Source organism: Amblyomma americanum, chromosome 7 (assembly GCF_052857255.1).
Source record: "Amblyomma americanum isolate KBUSLIRL-KWMA chromosome 7, ASM5285725v1, whole genome shotgun sequence".
NCBI classification, from domain to species: Eukaryota; Metazoa; Arthropoda; class Arachnida; order Ixodida; family Ixodidae; genus Amblyomma; species Amblyomma americanum.
In genome coordinates, this window is record NC_135503.1 from 56,048,247 (window position 1) to 56,066,904 (window position 18,658).

Here is an 18,658-nt window from a genome sequence, read left to right on the forward strand (position 1 = left end):
GGGCCTCCAACGCCCTTATTGGCAAAGGCATAACATTTGTGCCATGAGCTGCAATCCTTGCACCTCTGAACTTAAGTACCTGATTCTCAAAGGCCTTTGCGTTGCCCATGTGACGGATATAAAATAACTTTGACCTCTTTTTGAAGCCCACTTAGGTCGATTTCTCATTGTCCTGCTCGGGAAGAGCAGGAATTTTCTGCTACGATGACACCGTTTACTGTGGATGAGGTCCTTGTACAGCGATGTGTCGAAGGAAACATGGAACAGTCTCCAAATTCAGAACCACAACTACTTCGCCTGCTCGTGAGCACTCTTTATCGGTGTCGCACGCAGTTGCACGGACTGTGGCAGTGCGAGAACCTGCGATCACGGCAACCATAACTTGACTGCTGGGAAGTATGGCTAGGTGACTGTGCACGCTCAGCGTAATCCCTTGCTGTTGGACAACACTGAAAAAGATGAACAGATAGAAATGTTGATGTCTGCTGCTTGCAGTGTGCTTGGAAGGCTGTCCACTAGCATCTATTATCAATTCCGCATCTATAGCTACACCCTCGGTGCTGAGGCTGTACAGCCACATCATTAAAAAATAACGGAAAAAGTGGCCAGATTCGCCTTTCTCCATAGGAGGATATTTTTCGAACACTGCGGTCGATGGAGCTCTTTGCTACGCTCATGGTCAGTATTGGTCCCATGGCACTGTAATCATTGGCATGGAGACCAAAGGCCTACACGTGACCTGAAGAGCTTTATTCCAAGCATTGCCTCAGAAAAGTGATGCAACAGCAGGCAAGGGTTGAACATTCAAGGTGTTTCAGGGATTTAAAAGAAACAATATGGCTTTTTTAGCATAGTATTACAAGTGTTGGCAGACACCAGAAAACTGGTGAATCGCTTTAAAGGGACACATTTTAAGTTGGCTTGTATCGATAGAATACCAGCTCCTGATCACAAAAACGCCACTCTTACTGAAAACAAAGCTCTTGTAATGTAGAAAATAGCAAGAACCAAAATACAGGTGTCACCGCCACAGGCCAATCTTGCAAGTACAAGAGTGATGACTTCCTAGGACAAGAGGCGCCACCTTGGAGGAATTTTCCTTACTTCATGGAAGCCACGAATCTGAGGCTGGCAAAGGAAGGTTGCGCACCGCACCGCTAGCCGTCAGAAATCACTGAGTCTGCGTTTACGTCGCGTATCGCGTCACTCCGTTCTGAGACGTCATAAGAGTTGCCGTGGCGTCATAAAAGTTCCCCGAGTTTGAATCAGAGCGGCGGGAAAAACTTTTTCATCTTCGAATCCAAATTTCTTTGAAATAAATGCATCTTTCGCGCCCGGGCAAGCGGCAACAAAGCCATGAAATGCCGAACTATCAGATTTTGCTCACAAAAAAAAAAATGATAGAGTTCTCCTCAGTGTCCCTTTAAGTAGTAAGCTGGTTAACTAATGTCTGACAACTTTTCAACTATTAGAATTAGGAGTGTAGTTGCAATTAGAGATTTGTAGCTGGTTGGTTAGTAACAGCCATGTCGGTTTTCAGAATTTAGATAACACAATTACCCTTGCACCTGGTACACATGTATATTGCCATTGCAGCACACAACACAAAGTGGCAGTGTTTAGATGTATGCAAGTTTGATAGGCATTACAAAACGACTCCCTCCTTCACAAATGTTTACAATTCAAAACCTGGCCACCTCACTTTTGAGCAAAAACTCACCTCGTCACAAGACTTGGAAGTTCTCGCATCTTGCTCATCAGTGGGACTGTTGTTACGTCCACTGTGGTTGTGTGTTGGCACATTGAACCGAGGAGAATTCACGTTAACAATGAAGTTCCCATTGGTGATGTTGATGTTAATACACGGCAGCACAAAGCATGTGGCTGAGGGCACTTGTCTCTGTGGATGAAAAAGCGAAAGCTTAGTGCCGCAATCAAGTCATTGCCAGCCAGGACTGCATTCTTAAGCAAGGCACTCAACTTGCAGACTTCATCCTGAATTACCAATGCGCTGCAAAAAGAAGGAAGATATGTATTTCTCTCACCCCCATCTGCATTAAACATAAATGCCTGGTTTCTGGTGTCCTAACGGAGAAGTTTTATTCTGCAGCAAAGCCTATGCCTCTGGCAAGGCTTAGTGGCCTTGTAAGCACTTTAGTGCTAATGCCACCCCTGGGGCTTTGTTAAAGCTGTATGTTGAAAGCAAATGAACGGCTTATATTGAACATGTCCAGGTTACTGCATGCACCGTTGATTACTTTGGAATGCTGCCCCTAGCTTGTGTGCACTGAAAATATTGAGACAGAGGGCTCTACAAAAAGATATCGCTGGGCCTAAAGCTCTTCATTAACAACTGAAAAACGTGCTCATGTTTGTTCATATCAGTGCCCAGTCTTTCTCTGGTGGAAGTGTTTCCCAAACATGTCACCCAAACATGTCAGCTGATCAGTAACATTTGCATACAAAAGATGACCACATAGGATTGGAAACTGATTTCTAGCACAGTGAGACAGCATCATGGAGGCTTGAAGTGATTTGATATCTAAATGCTGACAGCAACTTTCGGTTCCGAAGGTTAGTCTTGGTGTATTTGTCTTGTCTTTTGTAATCATGTACAGTAGTCTGTTTTGATTACACTACAATTGAAAAGTGCAGCACGCAGCTTGCATACCATGGCACAAATGCCACCCACCACTGCATGCCCGTCCACGAGAACTCCAATATGACATTATCTGGTTGTCTGCTTATAGTCGTGCCAATTCAGACTTTCTGCTACACTACCTTTGGCTCCATTCCTTAACGGGCAGCTCTGCAGGATTTTCTAAGAATTTAGGCGGAATACTGCATGATATTTCTTGGACTGCCACTGCTTAGTTTCGATGAATAGTGTTTAGAAATAATTATGACAAAAAGTGACTACAAAACAGCAAAACAAAGGAAACCGAAATGACAGCTCAACAAATGACATTGCAGGTACTTTCACAAAACCTCTCGTGTGCATTGAATGGAACAAGTGGTAACTGTAACTGATAGCATTGATCACTATTTGTCAAATGACCAGAAACAAGCTTAGAATTTTTTTTCCTCCAACGAATGCAAAACAAATATTGACAGACGTGCAACTTGTGATATCGCACACGCTAGGTTGATTGTAGAAATTGCCCGACTTAGGCCATGAAAAAGGATCGAAAGTTCAAAATTTGCACAGAAATAAAAAAACTGACACAAAAGATTGGAAGACATCAGGCACCTAGCAGGCCAAAGGCATAAATCATTGGCAAGATAATGAATAACGCCATCAGATTTGTTCCTCCAAATGGTGAGACATTTGTGTGACTGTGGTTGCACAGCAAAGCTGAGAGCCGAGGTGCCAAATACAGTAGGGTTAGGGTCAGCATTGAGGGGAAGAGGATGGCGTTCAACAGAGGCAAAGTGCAGCTCTCACAGTTTGCTCACAGGATGTTGTTTGAAAAATGAATAGCTATGCTTCCAATACAACTCCCAACACAGGAGCCTCTGAAATCACAGCAAGCAAAGGCTTCTAATGCTAGAGAAGTGTTTATTTTGCAGCTAGTTATATGAAGGACCACTCATCACCAACAGATTACACATGGCAATCAACCTACTAAGGTCACCGAAGAAGCTTTCCCAGCACTTGGAATTTTGCTTTGTCCCTTCCCTTCACATTTTTTTAGCTCTTCGGGAAGGGAAAGAATGCCAATACACTAGCAATGCCTGTTTCACAGTTTCCTGGCATATAGTGATTGCAATGGCAATAGTGGATACCTGACTGGATGTCTGGGAGTGAGACCAACTTCTGGCAGTGTCAGGTTCAGAACAGCAGGGCCTCCTGGCAACTGAACAAAAAAGCAAGAACTTTCTTCTACCGCTCAACAAAACGAGAACTTAGCTTTTTATTTCATAGTTTGGGGGGCAACAAAGAGAAACATAGGTGAATCTGTGTTCACTCTCACAGCCATCATGCTGCTTTTCTTCAAATTCAGCAATGGACAAGTACAAAATTATTGAGCTCATACAGGCATCTATAAGGTCTTCTCGAATTAGCTGCACTTTCTGCAAGAGTTCAGCCAGTGCAGCCTTCTTGCATTTGATTGGACTTTGGCACTTGATCAGACTTCATGCTGCACGAGTTCTGCACTAGTCCCCCGGCGAGTTCCTTTTTCTTGCAAGTAGCGCTTTGCGCTTCATAGCAGACAAGTAGGAAATGGCTCCATGGCCGTGTTTGTTTCAGAGACCGGCGTTGAGACAGCAGCATACCCGTGCTAGACGCAGCATCTGCACCGTGCCATTGTCAACCAGCTGAAATGACATTGCATGTGTGTGTGTCGAGTATGTGTGTGTAAGCTACTGGCTGGCAGGCGGACTATGTATGGGTTCTCACTTTTCTGTCCAGCCTCGCACGCTGCTTTACAGCATTTCTTGTTTATGTGAAAATATTCTATTACACGCAGCATGATGGAGCGTCTGTATAAAAGACAGAAGGCGAAATGTTTTTCAATACGTGGGTGATCAAAATGTTTGTGATGACTTGCTGCGGCGTCGTCAGCATTGCCACATACGGTAGTGACTGGCTTTGAGGTCGCCAGTCAGCCCTTGCCTTCGCCTGCCAATCAGTCTCTTGACAGTCACTCTGCCGCCAATGTCTGCCAGCAGTAAATGCAAGTAGTGGAGTTCAAATAAGTCCAAGTTGTCAGGCAACTCTTTTCTGCTGTAATTGGTGGACAGCTGCTGACATTTTTCATATAGAACAGTAGCAGTCTGATTCACGCTTACAAACTGTCAAAGGCCATCTCAAGTGACACTTAGAACAAATGCACCGCGTTCAATACAACTAGCACACACAACACGCAACCAACCAACTCGCGGCCGAAACACATTCCTGCACTTTTGCACTCTATTTGGATGCTGCTCCGAAAGCACACACTGTGCAGCACCAGGCTACACTTGTGCCGCAAGAACTGGCGCTGCAGAAAGTGCAGCCAAATTGAGAAGGCCTGTAGTGTGCAAATGCTGGTTGTGTTTTAACGCCAGATGCATTGTTCAAACTCATCCACACTCCGGCCGCATGGACTTGCCCCATCTTCTAGACAGATCCCCAAGTACAACAAACTTCTATTTCTCTACATGTTTTGTTCCTTTCTTCATTCCCTTTTCCTGGATTCTCTCGCCTTGAATCGATGCTGTCTTAAATCGAAGATGCCTTAAACATGTTAGTAAAGCTTCTCTTGATTAGTTTTAAACAGCTGGTACAACGAATGTCAAGAATTATGATGTAAGCAACACAATTTCTGCCTCCTATGGCGAATTTATGGCGAGTATTTCAACAAGTGGTTGTCTGCACACACGCGTGAATGTCATTTTAGGCACGTAAGAAGTGTAGGTCCATATTTATTTATTTATTTATTTAGAAATACTGCCAATCCCAATCGAGATCATCGCAGGAAGGGCAAAAACAGAATTCAACAAAGCAATTACATAAAACAGCGTCGCAACTATATGTGAACAGAGGCTGTTAGGTTAATAGCAATAATAATAATAATCGGTGAGAGATAACATGGCAGCAACAATAAAGGAAAAAGAAATAAGAACAGCATGACGCATTACACTAGAAAGAACAATTTTCATTACTTAAGATGGAGCGCTGGAGCCGACGAAATGGTGTTCATAATGCACATTGTAGAGCTAGTAGGTTCTAAAGATTTTTTTAAAGATGAGCTGGTTACACTTGATGGTAGGTTATTCCATTCTCTAATGGCTAACGGAAAAAATGAATGTCTAAAACAGTCTGTGTTGAATCGATATTCTTCCAGTGTTTGTGAGTGGTTACGTCTCGTTTTTGTTTCTGATTTTCAAATATACCTTGTACTATCTATGTTCACCATGTTGTGAATAAGTTGATAAAGTAGTTTCTGTTGTGCAAGCCTGGCACAATTTTGTAATGCGAGTATTCCAGCATTGTTTATCAGCTTTGTCTGTATTTGTTGTAGATAAATATTACAGCTTTCCTTTGAACTCCCTCTAGTTTCTTTATTAGTTTATCTGTAAACGGAAACCAGGCTATATTCGCATATTCAAGTACAGGTCTCACAAAAGTATTATAGGGAAGTAGTTTAATGTCGGACGGCGCGTCTCGGAGGCGCCTCTTAAGAAAAGTCGTTTCAGTGCAGATGACGTAGTGAAGTTCAAGTGCGAGTCCCATTTAAGATCAGATGATAAAATTAAACCAAGGTATTTATTCTGTGTAACTGCGGGAAGCAGGATGTTGTTTAGTGTGTATGAAAAGTCCGATACGTTATGTTTCCTACTAGTTCGCAAGATGGCTCATTTTTCTATATTAATACTCATTTGCCATTTAGCGCACCAATTAGATACCGACTGTAATGCATTGTTAAAAGTTACATGGTCACCTGGAGAATTAAATTCATGGTACGTTATGCAATTGTCAGCAAAAAGCCTAATTTTAATAGGAATGCTATCAGGTAAATCATTGATGAAGGTTATGAATAAAATAGGCGAGAGAACACTGCCCTGAGGCACACTGGACGTAACTTCAGTTATGTTGGACCTTTAATGGTTAAAATTCTACAAACTGTGACCGATTAGCTAAGTAGCTTTTAATCCAGCTAATGATAGACCCTTTGCCTAGTGTAGATTCCAATTTTAGAATTAGTTTTTTATGGGATACGCAATATTTAGCCGCAGCCGTAACAAAAGTGCCAAATATGCACACCGACACCCAAGATATTGCAAGCAATTACCTCTGTTCTTCCTATGCTTTCCCGATGCATGTTCAAAGACCGAGTATCCATTGTGTACACTCGTCTGCATATGACTCCCACTGGATGTTTGGTGGCAACCTGCAATGACAAATAGCAGGACTGTCGGAACCAGAGTTTTGCTGACAGTGATGACCAAACTGTTCTCTTAAAATTTGAAGTCTTCGCATTTTGAAAATGATTCTGCCAATTTGGTCACATCCCTTTACACCATATGCATGCACGGCAGCTTTACGGGAAGACTAGTACATCACACATTACAAAACAACTGTTTTCATAAATTCTATTTTTCAAACCCGTGCAATGATTTCACCACATTTCGAGTAGTAGCAATAACAGTGCCTCTATTTTGCATTGGTCAGTGAAATTATTTTCATCAGGTCACTTCAGTTACTTTGTCAAGAAAGCAAGTTACACAACTTCAAGCGCAACTTCGCAGTGCGCTCCCGTTCGCCTTTCCGTAGCAGACGACGCGCGCGGGAAAGTGCGAGGAATGCCGGGTACTCGCACCGTCAGCAGCGCGCGAGCGCCCCCAGTTTGCTCCGGCCAGAGCACGAGTGTTCCAAACGCAGATTGGAGGGGGATAGGGCGAACCGCTCCGAGTCTGCGATTGAAATCGACTACTGCGCTGCCAGTGTGCGGTTACCACGGTTACCCTTTTCATCCCGGCCCTCCTCCAGCTTGGCGAGGTCGGCATCCGTTAACTACACGCAAACTTGTCGAGTTGCACGGTCGACGGCCGGACTGGGGCGGCGGCGCGCGCTTCTTGCGCGGGATGCGCCGCGCCAGCCCACGAACTGAGAACGGAATGGCGATTTCCGTCAATCGATATGGAACAGCATTTCCCGCTCCAAGGCGCGGCCCGGCCCTGGAGAATGCGTGTCGCTGATGGTTTCGCTGGTCGATCCGGATCGGATTGGCGTGTCCCGCTCCTCCTCCCTCGGAGGCCCACGTTCCGCGGAGCTTCCTTGACCCGTCGGGCAGAATCGGATCTCGCCGGGTAACTTTGCTTGCACTCCGATGGTGCGGTGCAGTCACTTTGGAAGGTATACAGACATCGTGGATTTTTCTCAGCCTGCTATGGCGTTGTCTTCCGCGGCGTTAGCATTCGCTCTGATCGACGACAGTTCTTCAGACAGCAGTACGAGTTCGGACAGCAGCAGTAGTGACGAAGAAAGAAAGAAACTGTACGAGCTGTTCTTCAGGACGGCCTTTCTTCAACCCACACGCAAGCGCCCGAGGATCGAAGGGTACATTGACGGTGTCGTGCGCATGTTATCTGACGAACAGGTGTGTGTACTACGCGTGCGTGACGTATAAAACATGCAGCGCTTGAACTCGCATTTGTTTGTTTGTTTCTATGTTCGCACAGTTCCGCCGGAAGTTTCGCGTTTCGAGGAGTCTGGTAGCAGACCTCTGCAACGGGTTCGAAACGTCCCCCATGTATCCTCGTGGCGACAATGGGGGATTGCCTGCAAAAACACCTGAGGAGCATGTGCTGGCTTTCCTCTGGTGAGTCTTTGTGCACGCCGAGACATCGTCACTGCATGGTGGCATTCAGTGAGACGTTATTCATCTGTAAGCATATTAACATCAATGTTAATTTTTCAACATGCTATCCGGACACTTCTATTTTTTCAGGTATGCAGCGAACAAAGCCTGCATAAGAGACGTTGCAATACGTTTTGGGATGGCAGAGGCTACCACTTTCAGGGTTGTAGAGCGCATTATGAGCTACCTTGTGAAGATGGCTAAAACAGTGATCACATTCCCAGATGACCTCGAACAACTGTCAACAGAGCTCGAGCAAGTAAGACAACTGCACCATGGAGTGTCATCTGAAATGCTTTATTTGTGTGCACATTCTGTCACACATTTGCATGAGAAGATTGGCTATAATCTTCTCATGCAATATAATAAGGAAAGCACACTGAACAGTTAAGGATATGCATTTAACGCACAAACTAAAATGCAAGTTTCACTTCAGCAGGCTGTCATCAGCTGCAAATGAAATGACTATGTACTGTCACGCTCAATATGACTATCAACACATCCAGAGTGAACCTGCTGATGATTTTGCTTTATAGAAAAATGCACCGTTATACAGAGTACCCAAGTTGCAAAAGGGCACAAACAATGAGTGTGCACAGTTATTTGCATCAACTAGTGCACAAATTTCCAGCAGCACCATGGGCTGGCTTCGGGAACTGACCTCTGGCCAGAGCTCCCGTGTTGCATTTCATATTGAGCTTGATAGTACCGTTGCATATGCACAGTCATTGCTCCGGTGAAATGGTGGTTTCGGGTTGGAACCCCGGACCAGGACACATTTTTCTTTAACTGCGAAGTTCTTGTAGCTGTGTGGCTGTGTTCGGGTGGATGCCAATGAGTAATTACTCCCTTATTACAAATTCAATCCACCTTGGGGGATTCCCCTAAACATTTGACCAGTAAAATACCATCCACTTAATTGCACTAACAATAATTACTACAAAGAAAAGCTGTACAGCATTCCTATGCAGCTTCTATGCTGTGGTTTGGTGGGTGCTAATTATTTTCTTGCAGAAACCAACTACATTGTGGGAGTCCCTTATATATCTGGCTTGGACATAGCAAATAGCAAAATGAATGCCTTTGCATGCCTAGAATAAAAGAAAATATACATATGCCAAAGAGTGCTCCCTTCTGAATGGAAAAAAAAAACAGTATCAAACTGCAAAGAGTGCGAACAGACAAGAGAAGCAGGCAGTAGGGCCGAGAAATGCACTGCCGTGAGGACGCAGAGCAGGAAAAGCAGGTACTGTACATGCAGAAAAGCACCCACACTATGGGAAAGGTACTCAAAGTATAACTTGTCGCTGGGCTAGTTGGTGCGTTTTCTTTGGTAGCAAGTTAGCGCAACACAGGACAAACACGAGATAGTCAGACAGGACGACGTGCCTCTCCCGTGTTTGTCCTCTTGCACTAACTTTTTACTGAAGAAAATACTGTACATGTAAACGCACAACTGATTAAATATGCTCAGAATAGCACAAATAAATAGGCAACTCCTGTACCCTACTGTGCAGTTTTACAAGCAAAAGCAAAAGCTGCACAAAACAAGTGAACAAAATAAAATTGGCTGCAAAAATGTCTGCTACAAGTGACAAACTGTGCTTCTACAATGTGCAGTAATTAAAGAGACTAACTTTAATTCACACCATACAAGCTCAGATCAAGCAGCAAGCTTTCAGTAGAGGGTACTGTGCAATCTCTGAAATGTGCGTGGACAGTTGTACGAGACTTTGAATCTGATCCTACTGAGGAAAATGCAGAAAATACAGGTAAGCTCCACCGAAAGGTTTTGTTTTAAATGCAGGTGTCTGGTGTGCCTGGAGCGGTCGGATGCATCGGTGAATGTTATGTCAGCACTCACTGCCCACCTCACAAGGTCCCACTGACAAATAAGAACAGACACAATTTCCCATCAGTGACTGTGCAAGCTGTCTGTGACCACAAAAAAAAATTCCTTGATGTCGCAGTTGGAAACCCTACCACAATCCATGACTCACGAATTTTCCACAAGACAGGGTTGGCACGGAAGCTTCCTCGGATCTGTACCCAAGGGGACTTCCATGTTCTTGGAGACTCGACCTACCCGCTCCAAAGGTTTCTGCTGACACCTTTTCGCAATACTATAATGTTGACTCCAAGCCAGATCGCATTCAACACTAAGGTTTGTGCAGCGAGAGTGGGAACTAAGGACGCTTTTGTTGACCTGAAGGCAAGATTCCGCCAACTGCGCCATGTAGACTTCTTCATTGTTGACAAAGTGAAAAAGTTCATCTTGGCATGCTGTGTGCTGCACAACCTGTGTATTGACTCTGGAGACACCACTGCGCCACCCATACCCAATGATGAAGCAGACAACAGTGAGTGGCATAACCTGCCAGCTGACCGAAGTGAATGCTTTGGTCCTTTGACGGCCTGGGAGACTGCACTCTGCTGTCAAGGAGAGCAGAAGCGAGAGAGGGTCATGCAAGCCATGAACCTTTAACGGGCTTTTGCACACACTTACTCTTGCTCATCGTTTAAGCCAAACACTTTACGAAGAAGCTCCATTTTCTCCCTGTGCATTTCTTCTCTCTTTTGCAATTTAATTGCCCCTCTTTTCTCTCTTTCTGCGTCCCTTTTGGCTTGCCTTTTTGCCTTGCGTTCTTCTATTTCTTCGAGTTTCTCGAAAAAGAAACGCATGTCCCTCATCCTTGCCGTACTTTGTCTGTACTTTCGTTTTTCGGCACAAAACTTCTCTTGTTCAGAATCTGGAGCCTTCTCTTGCACTGGGCTTGCAGCATCTGTTCGCTCTGGCAGTTCTGATCCTGAGGAGTTGGCACAAGATTTTCTGGAGACCATGCTAGCTGCAACGCTTACAATCTCAAGGCTGTTCTGCCATTTGACCGTTTCAGATGCTTCTTCACAGGGAACAAGTTGTGAGGAGTCTCCAGGCTTGCCATTTTTCGCTGGCCTTTTTCTTTTACGTACGGTCTTGTACCGTGAACAACACTGTTCACCTGTTCTTGTCACTCCGAGCTTTTCTTGTAGGTCACTGGCAATTTTCTCAAACATTGTTTTCTTGTTTCGAAATTTTTTAAGTGGTCCAATTTGCGAAAAGTAGGTGGCATACAAATCAAGCAGCAGCTCTGTCTCCCTTCCCGACCATTCACATCCAGGAGCTGAAAAATTGGGAACATCTGCCTTGTAATATGCACGTCACTGTGCATGAAAAGTGTGCACAACAAGAACTTCAAAAGCGTGCATTACTAAAAAACATGGCACCCAATGAAGTCGCAGAGGCATTCGACCAGTGCATTTTATGCTGCTCTTACTCGCTTGAATAATGTTTAAAGTACCAAGCTCTGAACCCTGAGAAGTATGCTTTTGTTTCAAAAACAATGTTTTGAAGAGAAAAGCAGTCCTGCATATAGGTACAGACAGGTACAAGCACATAGGTACAGACCACTCAGAAATCTTGGTTCAAGAAACCACTGATCTTGTCCCAGGGATCAAGTGCCCATGTCCTGTGTTTCATGAAAACATGCTTTGGAATGTGCATACTCATTAAGTTTGCTCAAACATTTTTTCTATAGTTGGAATGTTATCACGAGTATATCTAATTTTATCACAAAATACAAAAGTCATAATTTACAACTCAGTCTTTTATTCTGCTCTGAGGTATTGGTTTTTGGTGTGGGGCACAAGTACAGACACAGGTTGGCCTAACGGATTTAGGCTACAAAAGTAGTCCACATAGTCACAAATGTTACATATGTTCCCCATAATGCGTAGACAAAATTTCAATAATCTGAAACTACTGTCTGTCCTTGGTTTACATAACTGTTCTCATTTCTTAGTACCAAGTGCATCTCAACAGAGATGATCCCTATTTGACTAACCTTGCAGGTATAACACCATGAACCTAATCCATATAACACATGATAACTGGAAGGCACCATTTAAATATGCATACTAATTATGGTCGTCAGATGATATAAACTGACTGCCAAATGTTTTGAACTCTTTCATGTGCTAGAAATGTTCTCTTTGCAGGAAGTTGGCGCTTAGCATCAGTGTCTATCAAAGAAAACAATTTACTTTTGGCCATTTTATTTTCCATTTTAAATGCAATCCCCATGTCTTTTATGTGAATGTATTTACGTGTTGACAGTATTCTCATTTTATGCTTCAGTGTATTAGATACTTCATGTCGACAAAATTTTGGTGCCAGATAAATGGAGTCCTGGCCATACCAAGCCTCCAAGGCTTCCTGCCTCAACTCCTAACATCCAGCTTTGTACGAGATGTCAGTAAGGAGCCGACTGAATTTGATTCAAGACACAATGTACACGTACCACGTCCTCCTTGGATACCACTTGTGCCTTCACTTCTGATCAAAGCATGGGAGGGCTCAGGCTGCACTGCTGACGTACCAGCTGTAAAATATAGGAGCTTTCTTTATTGCTGGCGTGACATTGATGGATGGAGAGCACAGATCCCAACAGGCAGAACTGCAACATATTTGAGCTTTTAATTTCAGCCTGTTTATGTGCATGCCAAGAGCGCCACAAAATGTATTTATGGGGCACGCCCACTCCACTGCTAGATTAAAACTGTGCTAAAATTAAATGTGCTATGCTAGCAATCTGCCAACTGCACATTTTGATTAAGGCTGCGATTTGGGCGAGCTGGTACTAATTCATCATTAAACAGAATGGGACGACAAGACACACAAAAGAAAGAACACGCAGCACAAGCGCTTGTGTTGAGTGTTCTTTCTTTCGTCTGTCCCATCTTCCCGTGCTGTGTGACAATGAATGCACATTTTGAGTGCTCTGAAACTACTCTGTTGTAACTACGCACATTTCTCTCGTGACTCATGACCAGCGCTGTGTTTTGTCCCTTTCTGTTTGGCTTCGAGCCGTTGCGCTGGCTTACAAGAATCATGACCATGTACCTCTTCACACTTTGTTTTCCTGGCTATTTTCTTAGCAATGTCTTTACTTCTAGTACTGCATCATATGTAACAAACTCCAAATCTCTTGCTGTGAGAATGGTTTAATTTACTACAGAGTAAATGAGTCAGTTGATAAGTCATTTCATGCATATGGGGGCCCTATTCAGTTTGCTTAAAACATAGTGACTGGCTAGTTGGTTCTGCATACTGGAAAAATTGCAGCGCAGCAGTAACAAATACGAGACGAGAAGGACGCAAACACAAGCGCTGTGTTTGCGTCCTTCTCGTCTCGTATTTGTTACTGCTGCGCTGCAATTTTTCCACTATTCAGTTTGTTACAACAGAAACAACTCAAGTGCACCTACGCATTTCCCACAAGGAGTCTCCATGGCCTCCAGCCCCTCCTGCTACTGCTTCTGCAACACAGTGTACAGAGGCAAAGCAGATGAGTTGTGTGGCCCACGTAAGTCTCTCTTTGCCAATAAAGGACTTCACTTGCTGTTCATTTCTTTGCCTATTCATTCCGGCGTGCATTTTTTTTTTGTCTCCAATGAGCCACACTTCAAGCATCCTGGCAGGCTGCCACACAAAATGACACTGAAGTCTCCCAACTTCAACAATGCTCGTGGAATATGAAAGAAGCGATTGATTGCCTGCAGAACTTTCACAGCAAGTGACGGCGACCGGTGGCAGGTCTACTGACTGCTGCAATGCTAAATATGCACCGCGAAATGGTTCTCTGGGTTAAACTGCTCGCTTATTCATGCTGAAATTTGACGCAGAGATGGCATATGACAGACATTTTATTTCAATACCATATCTGGATGATGTATTTGCCTAATTCGATCAGAATTGGAATTCCTCATTGTCTGCAGCGTTGGCAATCCAAAGCAAGTAGCCTTCCCACAGGTGATACCGGTCGCGTTATCTGGTGCATATCCATGAAACAATTGTTTGAACACTAATGAGTGGGGGAGGATGAGCAGCTCATTTGACTGGTTCATCGACTGCTTTTGCTCGGTATTGTTGAGACATTTGAGAAAGCATTGTCACATGAGCCGCTCACTCATTTCCCTCATTCATCACAGCTTCAATGGTAAAACAATTGTTCCTCAGATAGGCACCAGATAATGCCACCGATATCACGTATGGGAAGGCTGCTTGTTTTGGGTCGCAATGCTGCAGATGACGATGACTTACAATTAATTCTGACCGAATCAGGTAAGTACATCATCCAAGTATGGTACTGAAACAAAAAGTAGGTATGTCATTCACCATCTCTGTGTCAAATTTCGGCGCGAATAATTGAGCAGTTCAACCGAGAGAAGCATTTTACACTGTGCGTTTAGTGTTGCACGAGTCAGTAGCCTGCAGACCCATGTGGGTATTGTACTGATGTTCTTTTTTTTGGGCAGGATGATGCACAAAAATTTCTGCCTTTTATACTAAAGCTGTTACACGCACATGAAAGTAGGCAGGTGCTATCCTCGTGCGCATCATCTTTCCAGCAAAATAGATGATCATCTGGTCTTTGCAGAATGACAGTACTGGTGCTGTCCTTACCAAATGTAACCAAGCAAAGGAGCTTGTTTCTTAGCCACATAGAGGAGTACTTTTGGCACACCTTAAGTCCTAAATCTGTAAGGTAGTGAGAACCCTTATCCTTATCCTTTAAGGCATTTGGTGTTTAGAGGCTCCACTATACAGCTGAGAAGTGAACCTCATTGCCTGGTTACTTTAGGCAAGGATGGTACACACAGAGTGCTGTATACAAAAAAATATACAGGCCCCATGGTTTGTTTCTCTGTCATACAGTGCACCTCCTTTAGCATAGTTAGCATCTGAAGTGTCTCAAAGTTGAGGGGAAGTTTTGTCCTCACACTTCTGTAGCTTTGGATTGCCAGTGGTTCTTGGAAGCGCCACAAGACAGTGGCACTTCCAAACCCAAGCGGAATATTTCTGACAAAAGCTGAACGTTGTGCATGTGCAACTTGGCATGGCTAGGACAGTGGTTTTTGCTCAGGAGGTTCGGAAAAAGCTGGTGCATAACACGTATGGTTCAAAAAACACTGCCATTATGCTTGATCATGTGCTGCTGCTTTGAGCAGAAGCTGGCAAAAATGACAGCAAAACCATCTGCTTGAGGCAGATTTGGTGAGCAGATCGCAGTCCAAACTTTTTTGGCAGTCAGTAGTAACATATGGCGACTTCCCCTGGACTCCCCATGAGAGCACGTTTGTTTTAGTGCATAAGCACTAATCCAATGGGTGCCAGCCCCAAGCAAAATCGTCCATTGTCTGTTTGCTGCTGGCTTAACGCGAGTGCTCCATCCCGCAGCACTGCCTGCTCATTGGCATCTTCTACACAGCACTAATCCGGTGCTTCCGACCTGAGCAAAATCGTCTCTTGCGTGTCCACAGCTGGCCTAGTGAGAGTGCTCCGTCCCGTGGCACTGCCCATTCATTGTCGTCTTCTATGTAGCACAAATCCATGCTTTCACACTGATTCAAATGTAGTAAACATTCTCTGTAGTTTTTTTTGCTAGTTAGTCACAACTAGGTCACACTGTACTGGATTTGGCTGCTCCGACATGGATTCATTATACGATTACAAATCGGCCAGTCAAGACGAAAAAGTGTTCAACAGTGGGCTTGGTGGTGAAGATGTATAGTGCAGGCCTATTCCAACAAAACTACTGCTTTTCTGCTGTCCCAGAATTTGTAGTGTTTGAGTATCGACCGTCTACACAAAACAGGTGAGCTACAATGCTGGAAGTGTGTGCTTCAAAACAGGTGCTAATGTCATCCATATTTCAAATTTCCCATGCATTATTTTGAAAATATTTTCCTCCTGCTCCATGCAAAATTCGTATTTTAAAAACGACATCAATGATGCTTTCTTGTAGCATTAATCTATGACTGAAACTTTTTCATACTTCTACAGTTAAAAGTTGAATGATTTAACCTCAGTTAATCTGCCACTTAATTATTGAATAAAGTGCTACAGACAGAGTGGGTATCAGGAATCCTGCTTCTAAGTTTTGGCAAAATGTGCCACGCTATATATATTGGGTATATTTACGCGACGAACCGTGTGTATTTATAAACTGCTAATGCGTTTCAAAGGTAACAGCCATTGATTAGATTTTAACTACTCTCTTGTGGATGTAACTGAATTCAGAAATTAAATGGATTCTAAAATAAAATGTAATCGGCTGCTGCATTTGCACCATTGAAAACAACTGCTTTGTGCACTTTCAAAGGAGGAGAAACAAACGTGCAAAACGAGATCTCGAGCTGGAAGAATCGCAATGTAGTTACCACATGCATATAAGCGCTAAAGTGAGCATGCGGCATTAATTCACAGCTGCTGAATGCCACAACATGTTTCACGAGTTTACAGTGATATTCATGATTTGGAAATCGGACAGGGAATCGAACAGGGTCAAACACAACAAAAACGGTGTGAAAAGGGGACTGCATGCACGTATGCATAAAACATGCGCGCCGGAAGCAGCGTACGGATGTATCCTTTACGCCGGCGTTTAAAATAGGCGGCGTTTAAAAATCGCTAGCTGGTGCGCGAACCGAAGGATCGACCCCAACACAACAGCGCCGGAGGCTAAAACCAAAAACGCACTTGAAATATTCGCTCAAGTCACATACCCAGACTGCGGTCGGTCGATTCGGTGTCCGATGGGGGTTCCTGCTTCACGTATTCCAGCAGAACCAAGGAATCGGGCAGTACTGAACTAACGCTGGGATGCATGCCGAGGCTTGCTTGGCTGCTGCTGCTACAAGCGCTGAAACTATGCGCTACGTCCATATTGTCTGCGCTTTCTCGGCGAGGACAAAGTTTCGAGTTCGAGCACTGCGCAACTGCCTCCCAACACCAGACTCGCTATCAGCTGTCTGAGCCAGCCACGCCGGTTTTAAAAGCGGATGATGATGATTCAGCTGGCGCGCCGGCGTGGTGTGCCCATTGAAGCGGGCGGTTGCCTGCGTGCTTGGCAGGCTGCCAAGCAGCGAGATAAGATGCCCGCGCAGTCCGAGGGGATTCCCCGGCCAGCGCAACTTGTCTGTTCATGCTGCCGATCGAACACGAACGCAAATCAGATTTTTCTTTTCAATGTGATAACATTTAGGTTGTCTTGCGAAAACCACCCGCTCTACCTAATTTGAAAATTTGAGGACAAGAATGTTTGCCAAACTCTTCCACCACCAAAATTTGAGGGGTCCTTTGGAATATTTGGGGGGTGGGCCAATAAACCTCCAAATGCTACCACATTTTCTTGGGTATATTCAAGAAGGCCTCAAAGTTTTTAAAGAATATGACTGTCTTAAATAATAGCATCATGCATGTGCATCTAGTTATTGTACCAGAGAAAGAACAAGGTCAAGAAAATACTAAAGTACGTACATGGTTCTGCTTTGGCCCTGATGAATGAATTCTTTAATTAATTGCAGTCACTTTTATATTTCTCACCTGATGCCAATATTGCAACAGACACCAGATTGAGAACCATAACAATAGAAGCCAGCATGCACAAAGGATATAGTGAACTTCCGTCAATGCATTAAATTCTCACCTTGATAATTTTTTATGCTGCTGTTAGAAAGTTGCTGCAAATCAAGGATGAAAAAGAGCTTGAGGAAATTAAAGCTTTGCACCAGGACCAAGCAAGATTTTTTCAATAGCCTCTCCAATGATCAAATTCCTAGCTACCATATGCATGGGCATGAACTTTGGAGAAACAGCAGGTTTCAGCCACGTAACCTTGAGCCAAACTTTATAAACAAAGGTTTATGCACCACGGGTGAATTTATGATCATTATTAAACTCTGAAAAGAACTCTTATTGGGCGGCGGTCAAATAAAAAAAAAAAGGCAGAGGCCCTGTGTGGTCTTCAGTACAAAATTTCTTGCTCATGCACTCACCCATGCACACATACCGTCATGACGTACGACACTAGACAACAGCAGAGATAAACAAAATAATGTATATACATAGGAAAAGTGCACTGAGTGGAACATTGAAGATCCAGGTCCCTTAAAAAATACAGGAACTGGTTGTGTCTTCCACACTGCCAGAAACATCTGCACCGCGATCTTTATATTTTTCCTGCATGGTTGCGGGACTTGAGACATTCAAAAAACACAGAGGAGGTTCTTTGATCGGGAAAAGCTGCAGGGGTGGAAAGGCTAAATGAAAATGAAAATTGGTTGTTGGGGAAAGGAAATGACGCTGTATCTGTCTCGCATCTCGGCGGATGGGGCTCTAAGGGATTCAGAGAAAGGAAGGAAGAAAGAGGTGCTCAGGAATAATTTCGACCACCTTGGGATCTTTAACATGCACTGGACATCACGTTAAA

The 18,658-nt window shown here is 44.0% G+C and overlaps 1 protein-coding gene across 4 annotated transcripts; it reads right to left on the reverse strand.

The window, feature by feature from the left end:
• Window positions 1-289: 289 nt before the first annotated feature.
• On the reverse strand, window positions 290-17,309 carry LOC144099156 (uncharacterized). 4 transcript variants are annotated; one of them, XM_077632278.1, is made up of 7 exons: window positions 16,953-17,271; window positions 13,653-13,703; window positions 12,686-12,766; window positions 6,780-6,878; window positions 3,787-3,857; window positions 1,721-1,900; window positions 290-449 (listed from the first exon to the last, which is right to left on the reverse strand). In XM_077632278.1, exons 1-7 carry the CDS (start codon window positions 17,110-17,112, stop codon window positions 315-317), a joined length of 777 nt encoding a protein of 258 aa, XP_077488404.1. In that variant the 5' UTR covers window positions 17,113-17,271; the 3' UTR covers window positions 290-314. The 4 variants fall into 4 exon arrangements, with proteins under 4 accessions (XP_077488404.1, XP_077488403.1, XP_077488405.1 ...); XM_077632277.1 differs by lacking the exon at window positions 13,653-13,703 and having other exon boundaries at window positions 16,953-17,269; XM_077632279.1 differs by lacking the exons at window positions 12,686-12,766; window positions 13,653-13,703 and having other exon boundaries at window positions 16,953-17,241.
• Between the last annotated feature and the right edge of the window lie 1,349 nt (window positions 17,310-18,658).

What these genes read in the sequence shown, in the direction of transcription:
- LOC144099156 (XM_077632276.1), bottom strand. Translation starts at nt 17,112, where the DNA reads ATGGACGTAGCGCATAGTTTCAGCGCTTGTAGCAGCAGCAGCCAAGCA. An exon ending in AGACTCCTTGTGGGAAATGC is followed by an intron (nt 12,767 to 13,652) that starts GTAGGTGCACTT and finishes TATATTTTACAG; the next exon opens with CTGGTACGTCAGCAGTGCAG. An exon ending in TGGTATCCAAGGAGGACGTG is followed by an intron (nt 11,510 to 12,685) that starts GTACGTGTACAT and finishes CCAATTTTTCAG; the next exon opens with CTCCTGGATGTGAATGGTCG.